This window comes from Oreochromis aureus, linkage group 8 (assembly GCF_013358895.1).
Source record: "Oreochromis aureus strain Israel breed Guangdong linkage group 8, ZZ_aureus, whole genome shotgun sequence".
Taxonomy (NCBI): Eukaryota; Metazoa; Chordata; class Actinopteri; order Cichliformes; family Cichlidae; genus Oreochromis; species Oreochromis aureus.
In genome coordinates this window covers 6127922-6137321 of record NC_052949.1, presented here as the reverse complement: position 1 = coordinate 6137321, position 9400 = coordinate 6127922, and the positions used below count along the sequence as shown (strand labels likewise).

The following is a 9400-nucleotide window of genomic DNA, read 5'->3' as shown; positions in this document are numbered from 1 at the left end:
CATTTTTTTTGTTGTTGTTGTTTTTTGGATAAACTCTGGGTCACACATCCACATTTGCTCTGGTCTCTTCAGCCTCAAATGGAGTGTAAAAAGAATATGAAAATAGCAAGCTGAGCCAAAGCATCCTAAGACAAACACTTTAGAATAGATTCATTATTATCATTAAGCCCTTAAAAGTAAAGCAATACTTGAGAGTCACAATTTTCAGACTGGGAAGCATGGTGGTGTGCTGTCCCATTCCCTATGAAAGCTGGGACAGGCTCCAGTACCCCTGCAATACAGAACTGGATAAGTGGAAAGTTTTTCAGACTTCAGGAAAAGTTATTATAGTTAACTAAAACTAAACACCAAAACTAGATGTCAAAAAAGATTTTAGTTAACTAAAAGAAAAACTAGACCTAGAAACTAGAAAACTAACTACAATAAAAAATGTAGAGGAATTACCCTCACTGTAGTTTTAGTCTTATAAAAATACTTTTAAAAAAAAAGAAAGCACTATGTTTTTATTGTAACCTCTGCCTGTTGCCTATGACATTTGTCCTCCTTACAATAATTAAAAAGCCATTTACTGTGTCTGCCATCTTAAACGAGTTAGTCACGATACGGCTTTGTTTTTGCTTTAAGGTAACTGACCTTTTAAAATAATGCTAATTTTCATATAGTTTTGTTTATCTTAAGTTCCTCTTATTTTTCGTTGCATAACAACACAGAAGGCCTTTATGCAAATTTAAACACATACAGGTAATTTTGATAAATGTCACAACTGGGTGTTCACTTCTGCATGAACAAGCATTGTAATAGTCTATCATTAAAAAGAAGCACATGATCAACATACTGGATTTTACTGATGTAGTAGTAGAATATGAGCAACATAGAACAAGTCATTCAACTATTTCTATGAAAAAATACAATGTTTGGACTGAACATGATTTCAGCTCATGGTTAAAGACTTCAAAATGTATTTAAACAAATGGGAAAGATGCCTTTTCATATCTGCTTAACACCAAATAAAAAGCTTACTTTGCCCCTAAAATGAGGATTTATATTGTTGTGACTTAAATCATTTGATTGCTTTCATATAATGTGTGACACCCTGCTAATTTACTGCCTCATAATACCCCACTGTTACTTTCGCTTACTGAATGTTTAAACAGCCCCCGGTGTTGTTTAACAGGGTGAGCACTGTACAGTGTCAGTATCAGCTTGCAATGGGGGAAAAGAAGACCATGGATTTAATTTTTGATTTGATGCATAGGTTTACTATCAGGTAGAGTTGACAGAGAGTACAAAGAAGTACTGTTTCAAGCTGCAGAGTTTAGGACAATCATTCAGATTGAATAACCTGATGCACTGCACTAAAAATAACAGCTACTGTTACTGCATAGCATTCAGGAGGTGCATTGCAAGAGTTAATACTCTCAGGCATTTTCTACAAACCCTTGTACCTGCAAAGACAAAGTACAGAATATAGCACAAAATATCACATCTATGCACAATTCTGAAAGTGTTTCCTACTTTTATTAAGTACAATTTTCCTTTTTCCTTTTGTGCAAACTCTATTGTACTGTAAGGACTAACTAGTCATAATGTAAAGCAACCTAAAAGGCTGAACTAAACTCCTGCAAACACGTCATGGAGGAGGCATGTCAGTACATTGTATTCACTGAAAAAGGTGTCCTAAATACAGCCTTTCTCTTTTTGATGAGCAGTAATCCATCTGATGCTTACATCTGTGTTTAGAGTCAACACTCAACCTTCTTGAGAGTCCTGGATGTGCAAACAAAAGTTAAGCACAGCCACAGCAAGACAGGAGAGGCTGACTCACACCATGTTGTACCTGTTGTACATACTGAAAAGCATACAAAAAATCATGAGCACAATGCTTCGTATTACCAATTCCTTTACAGATCCAACACATTTTCTGCATTTTAATTAAACGCCAGCAAACGAGGACACGACGACACAAACGCAGTACAACAATGAAGGATTTTGAGATGATGCTTGAAAAACATTGTATTTAGAGTCAAGCGCTCTTACAGAAAATGGCTTCGCAATGTCCTTCAAAAACAAAGCAAGTACACTTTTTTAAAAAGAAAATCAAACTAGGAGCTACAAGCGCAATTTTCACATTTAATCAACATTCAGTTTATCCTATGTTCTCAAACAGTCTGGTAAAAAAAAAAGTAAATGCATTGTCATCTTGTGCTGTAGCAAGTCTTACAATGAAGCCCTTTAGAGTCATAATACATCTGAAAACATGATGAAGACATGAAGGCTCGGGCAGATCAACTATTATGTACACATACGTGAACTCTTTGGTTCTATGATCCATTTATTACTTTTTTCCAATTAAACACACTGAATAAAGTGAATGTTTTCATGTTTTGTAGTGACAGCGTGAACCACAAATCTAAGGAAAATATGAATGTGCTACAATTACTACCGCTGCCACTCTAAGTCATTCTAAATATTAGATCTATAATTGCTCTTGCTTTTACTACTGCTAAAGGGCACAATAGTGGTTTAACTATTAATCTATACATTTTTATTTTTTCAGTACAGATTTGAATGGATCCTCATATCTCAGCATAGACTTTCCCCTCTGACTGAACATCTGGTATCGTAAAATTGAGTTCAAGAGAAGAAATGTAAAATTTTACCTTGAATGAGAATTACCATTAACTATTATACAGTTTAGTCACCTTTAAACCAAATCCATGTTTGAGCTCATGTTTCATTCCCTCTCTGCCTGTCCCCAACTAATCAGTACCATTAATCAATTTCAGAGGTCAAATATGAAATGATGCTTCTTCAAACCATAGTCTGTATTCATTTTTCAGCTCTGCCCATCTGCGGTCTTTGCTCCAGGAAAATTAAACCTGGGATGGCCAGGCAACATTTTTGACTAACAATTATGAATTGTGTCTTCTTAAAGATAATCGGGTCAAGACGTAGCCCACAACTGTTTGTGTAATTGAATCAAAGCACTGTTGTGCACGTGATACACAGCCCACAGTAACTCAGAGATGCTGAATGTTTACGATGAGGCCTGCTTTGGCCTTTCACTGACAAACGCAATGAAAACAAAGAAACATGGCGGATTTGAAAAGATGCTCTTTCACTGTATTTCTCAGAAAATAGCAACCAGCGTTTTTACTGTAATGCAATGACCTCCTTCAGCACATAGGACTAGTAGTGGAGATTTCAATCAGATGACGAGGAAGTACTTGATATTCTTGAAAGATCTGGATCGTACCTACTTTATAAATCTTATGCAGCTATTTTCTTTAGTGAGCCTGTCTCCCTTTTCTATCTTTTCTTTTCTCAGTCCACAAACTGTTCTCATTAGCCTCGTTTCCAGCACCAGCTAATTTCAGAAAACAATCTGGCAAATTCATCGCAGCCTCCTTGCCCAGCACCAAACGGGAGACGGAGTAAGCTAAAAACATGATTAAAAAGTGGAATCTAAAGCAGTTCATGAGACAGGTACTTACAGAAGAGCAACACAAAGAAAAATCAAGAGTGAAAACTAGACTTCAAGTAGCCAGAAGCATCCTCCATTAAAAACTACCTAAGGTGATATTGAATGTAAGCCCGGGGCCACTGTTTGACTACTGCTTGGCTATTTTTTCCACCTAGAAAAATAAATCCCCAAATTCAGGATCAAAACTAGGCTCAACGTAAACGAATACCAGCTCTCTGAGGAGAATTTTGAAATACATTCCAGAGGGTGATTTGGACATTTCTATCCCATATTAACAAGTTTACTTCTACCTAATCAAAATCTTACACTAGAGAATAAAGTACAGCCATAAAAAAGTCAGTAAAATTGATGTTATGGAGCCTGCTAACAATCCTCACCTGCAACTCCACTCAATTTGATGCAAGAGAAATGAAGCACACCACATCCTAAATTCATTTTTCAAACCTTTGAAAAGTCATTTTTATACCAAATATCTGGCCTAGATCCAGATCAGGATGCTTTAGGAAAGAAAGCATTAAAGAAAAACGGCAGCTACAGCTGGCAGACAAAGTGATTAATCCCGCTTTGCAAGGGTTTATTTTTCTATCTTTGTCCTGAGTGCTTTGTCGTTGCATTGTTTTCATCATTCTGGAGGATTTTTAATTCTTAGGTAAATGAAAGCAACGGTGCTACAGTGCATCAGACTGCACAAAGCGTACCTAATAAACGTAGAACTCAGTATGCAATCTGCTGACTGGTTTGAGCTGCAGACACAGCTGACTCATGCTCAACATAACAGATCCTGAGTACTTTTACAGAGCAGGAACAAACATACGTGAACATATGTTGCCCATCTCCAGAGCCAGACTGCAGGACCTTTGGATAAGTCAGATCAGTCGAGTGCTTTTGCACACAGACAGGAGGTTTGCAGCGCACAAACCAGGACAAGAGGTGTCCAAATAAGGAAATGGTCAGATAAAAATAAAGGCTGCTTAACTTCCCAATCTTGGCCCTGAGCAGAACAGCGAGGGCTAAATATAAAATCTTGTGGTTTCTTGCGTCTCGCCTCCGCTGCACTTCACAGGTCCCCTACCATTTCATTAAACTATTGTTGCTCTCCTCTAAGCTCAGAAACCTCAAGGCAGAGGAAGCTACACGCGAGAGTGAAGCTGAATAAATACAGCAGCGTATCATTACATACAAAATAACTTTGATTACTGCCTCAGAGTGCCAGTAGTGTAAAATGGCACACCACATTTGTACAACTACATTGTCCTGTTCCCCCGGCACTTGTCACATTTGAGAACGTCTACAGAAATGTACACAATACTTTGAGAAATCCTTTTAAAATGTCTCTGGAAAAATCACGAGACTCAAAGAAGATTTTCCACAAATAATCACAACTGAACACTTTCCCTTTGTGCTCTCTAGTGTTTTGTGTCTCCATCCTGGGGTTTGGTACCATGGCAGTATGCTCAATAGGCTTTATTTAGAGTGCTGCTCTGCAGAGCGAGGCGCCAAACGACCACAGATCCCGATGGTTCTGCAGCCAAATCAGAAGCTTGATACTCTGTGTGCTCTCAGCAGTCCACAGGGACGCAGGAAGGAGGTGTCCTCTTCTGCCGTGTCAGTACTTATTAATCCCAAAGATCCTCACACCGTGCAGCTGGGGCAGCTTGGGAATGAGTACCGTGAGCAAGGAGACAGTGTTGACAACAAAATGGGCCCGATCGTATTTGGTGTAGAAGCTGGTTAATATATACCTGAATCAAGAATAGGCACAAAAAAAGGAGAAGATTACAATGAGCAAAGGACACAAATCTTATGTCTAGAGTTCTCTCTGCCGGTGTGAAAGCAAGGCAGTCCGTTAAAAGCCTGAAGAAAACCACAATGTCTTTAGTAAAGGAAAATTCCTTAAAAAAAAAATGTCCCTTTGAGTATAAAAAACCTTTCACTTAGTTTTATTCTGGCAATCACACCCAGATGTTTCCTAACTCCCAAAAGCTGTGCCAGGAGTTGTTATGTGAGACCATTTTAACGTGCCAAACAACAGAATTACAACACTAGTTATGAGCAAATGAGCTGAAATGAGAATCTGTAAGCCTAAATCTACATTAGGCTTCCAAGCACCAACAAGCTAAAAAGTCTAATCTAAATCCATCTAATTTAATCCCAACACATGCATGTTAGGCTAACTGATGATTCCAATTTTGACGAGGATGAGAAGTAGATAAAACACTTAAAGTGATGTATGAATGTGAGATGATTTATCTGAAGTTCGGGAGCAGGACCACATAAACACTCCCTTTTCGGTCTTATCTACAGATGCCTGCTTGTCCCACACAGCAGTTGTTCTGATTGCTCTCCCTCCCCTCTTCCTCTGTCTGCCTCTCTCAGAGGTTTCAGGGGACTTAACCGGCTTGGGAGCCACTGCCCATCCTCAAGAGGCCTCAAGAGGCCTTCCACACACTGCAGTCTCTGGCCAAGCTCTCTGTCTCATTATCAATAAACGTTTTTTCCATTTGCATTGGGGGTGGTTAGAATGGTCTAAAGAGCTAAGGCTAGATTTCATGTATAACACAATCTATTTGTTCATAAATAGTAAATATTCTATTACCTATTCAATATTTCTACATTCAGCGATGACACCTAATCAACATATCTATAAAGCTTGTGTTTATCACAGAAATGTTTCAACTTGCAACAATCTGAAAAATTATTTGTATAATTGAGCCTTCGGCCACAATTCAACCCAACCTGCGACATCATAAAAAGGCAAACAGAGTAAAGTGGGTCTGCACAATAAAGGTATAAAAGTTTGAGGTTGGAGACATAATATATAATACATATTAAGATTCTAATGATTGTAAAGTTTAGAGTCTGCATTTACAACATAGTTCAACATCTTGCATGAGTGCAGTGGGGCATAATGAGGAAGATGTAAGCTAGTTTTTTTTTATTGTAACCTCAGAGGAAACCAAAGTAAAATATGAGAAGTAAAAACAAATGCTAATGGCGGTTATAGAGTTTACCAGAATTCAGCAATGTGTGCATCTTATTTTACAGTTCTTCATCATGTGGTCCTACACTTATTTTATTGATTTTTTATTATTTTTATTATGGCCCCCTGAGACCCCCGCCCCCCAAAACCACATACATGTTCTATATAAACTCGGCTTGTGTGCTGGCTGTATGTTTGCAGAGTTGTGTTAATCCTGGTGAGATGCTGGAATAAATAAAACTATGCTGATTTAATATGAGTCGCACTTTTAGGTGTGGCAGTAAGGGGTTTTTGTTAAGTGAGAATGATGAATTGCATTTCCTGCTCTCAGCGGAACAGGTAAGGACATGTACAAAAACACTCCCAGAAGATTTCAGCAGATGTGTAGCCTTTACATCTGGAGTCTAAAGACTGACCGCTCACTTCTTCCTGCTGGCGCTGGTTACGAAACAAAATGACAAAGAGCCCCTTTAAATAAGTGCAAAAACAAAGTCCACACCTGCAAAAGCGCTATCACTACAATGTTCGTGCTGAGCTGGCAAATAAACCCTGGGGAAGCAGAGTGCTTCCTGTAAACTGAACTGTGGTGGTTAATAAGGACAGAAAAAGGCCAAGAAAGCAGCAAGCGGCACTTCTGCACACACTGTGCCCCTTCTCAATGTGCAGGCTTAGCTAATAAGGGAGCAGTGTGTATGCTAATCAATCCACACTCACACCAAAGGATAGTAAGCACTCAATTTTATAATGCAGCATACATTTTTCACTGAGGTATAAGTGTGTGCAAGTTCACTCAGAATAAAAGGTACTGGCATTGTGATTAAGCCACAAACACACAGGTTCATTCATAGCGAGCTGCTTTTGCTTTAGGCCTGTCACACACAAAATAGCTGATGGATGACAAGGTAGTGAGACATCATGTCCTTGTCAGAGAACTGATGACCTACTCTGGTTGTCATTTCCTGTCTACACTCTCCTTAGACCTAACATATTTGCTTCAGGTGTTGTCCCATTATATTGTCCTCTAGCGTTTTTTGGGGTCCTTAAAAAGCAGCACTAAACAAAAAAGCAGAGGAATGCAACTTACAGGACAATAGGTGTGATGGTGAGGAACTTGCGTGAAGCCGTAAACTGCACACCGTAGTCCATCTGCTCCCAGTGTGTAAGGAGGCGAGCTTTGCCCTGATCAGGGGTCTCGAAAGGTGTCCCTTTGACTGTATGAAGAAGCAGGTACATGCACTACAGAGAAGGGGAAAACAGAACACTGTTGTCACATGATTGCCACATTAGTGGATTATTGATATGTGAATACAAGTGCAAACTTTGTTCAGTACAAAATCTTCCAGGAAGTTAACTTACTAAGTTAAGGGCTTCCTCTTCTTCTTCTTTTAAAATAAATCTAAATCTGCTGTAAAGCTCATAAGTAAAAGTCGGATGTGTTCTCAATATTAGGAACACTTTTAAGCTGCATGATGAAACAGCCCATGCCTCAACTAGCAAATTCACTTGTGTAACCGGATCACGGTGTGGTTAATACTGCGCTCTTCTCAAGAAATGTGGGCCTGTCCAATTTGAAAAAGAAAAAAAAGGAACTATGAAAATTTGAAAAAAAAAAAAAAAATAAGAAGCTTGTTAAAGAACCACCTCATTAACCAAAGGCATGTCTAAGAGCAGTGAAGCAGCAAGCAGTTGTGTCTCTGACTCAGCTCTCAACTTACTCTCATTCACCACATCCTAAACCTCTTTACTCTGCTGCACGTGCCCTCGACTTGATTTGACCTGACTTGACCTAGTCAGTAAAGGTTAAGGCAAACCGTGGCTGTGCTGGTCCTTTGAGGGACACCACTAACCAGATTATGGATGAGGTTGGTGAGGGTCCAGACCACGGGCACACTGGCAAAGGGGATGCTCAGCAGGATGATATGAAGGAGGCCGATGCCCAGGATGTAAGACAGCCACATACCCCGGCTGTTCATCACTCGGGTGTTGGGGTTAACCTCACTGTGTGCTGTTCCCACGTTCATGATGGCGGCGGTAAGACTTGTGTAACGGTCTCCTGAAACAAAAACCAAAGATGTTACCTTCTGACTATCTACAACCTCTAATGGTAAGCGGTAATATTTAAAGGGTTATACAGACACCTGTAGTGAACTCAACTAAAAGAAAATGAATCATGTAGCTTGGTTGCCCTTAAATGAAACTGCATAAAGGAAATAATGACTTCTATGTATTACTATGTATTGCAATAAAGCAACAGTAGGTTATATGATGGCTTTAACCTGACATCTGCAAGCCAATCAGATGCCTGTTGCCGTGGTATAAATGGAGAAAACATTCAAATATGATCAAATGAGATTTACACATTTTAAGAAGTAGCCTTGTGCGTGAATAAAAACTGCTGAGCAAGCTGGTGTCTGCTGGTTCAGTAGCAACTGATTGACTAGAGTAAACAATGTCGCAAGCGCTGATCATTCCAGCATGCTCTTTTGCAAGTTGTCTGGAAACATCACTGGAGAAAATTGATCCTTAAAAAGATCTTGAAGTGAAGCATGAAAGCAAAAACAGCAAAAAACAAGAAAAGTTCAAATGCGTTGGGTTAATTAATGAAATCATTGCACTTACTGCAGAGAAAAATGGCTTCAACTCCGACCTTTACGGGCACTACTCCGTTATCACAGTTTTTCCGTTATCGATGGCTTCAGTTATGTAACTAATACTATCCCTGCGCGGCTGACGAGTCTGCGGGGCTTCCATTAGTCGCCCGGTTCCCCTCCTTCAGTTCCGAACGTGGCTGTAAGCCCTACGGTCCCCTCGTGAACACGCAATCCATCGAGACGCGTCCACTTTTCTTTCGTCTTCTTTTAGCCAACAGCTGGTGACAACACAGCACGGTCCACGGTGTTACGTCATCGTCGCTCTCTCACGGCACACGTTTCGGA

General features: G+C 39.6%; 1 protein-coding gene across 1 annotated transcript; it reads right to left on the bottom strand.

The window, feature by feature from the left end:
* Window positions 1-1499: 1499 nt before the first annotated feature.
* Window positions 1500-9400, bottom strand: ormdl3 (ORMDL sphingolipid biosynthesis regulator 3). Its single transcript, XM_031759356.2, has 4 exons — window positions 9084-9400; window positions 8312-8517; window positions 7549-7700; window positions 1500-5226 (listed from the first exon to the last, which is right to left on the bottom strand). Exons 2-4 carry the CDS (start codon window positions 8483-8485, stop codon window positions 5091-5093), a joined length of 462 nt encoding a protein of 153 aa, XP_031615216.1. The 5' UTR covers window positions 8486-8517; window positions 9084-9400; the 3' UTR covers window positions 1500-5090.

What these genes read in the sequence shown, in the direction of transcription:
- ormdl3 (XM_031759356.2), bottom strand. Translation starts at nt 8,485, where the DNA reads ATGAACGTGGGAACAGCACACAGTGAGGTTAACCCCAACACCCGAGTG. An exon ending in CCAACCTCATCCATAATCTG is followed by an intron (nt 7,701 to 8,311) that starts GTTAGTGGTGTC and finishes CCTTCTCTGTAG; the next exon opens with TGCATGTACCTGCTTCTTCA. An exon ending in ACCATCACACCTATTGTCCT is followed by an intron (nt 5,227 to 7,548) that starts GTAAGTTGCATT and finishes TTCTTGATTCAG; the next exon opens with GTATATATTAACCAGCTTCT.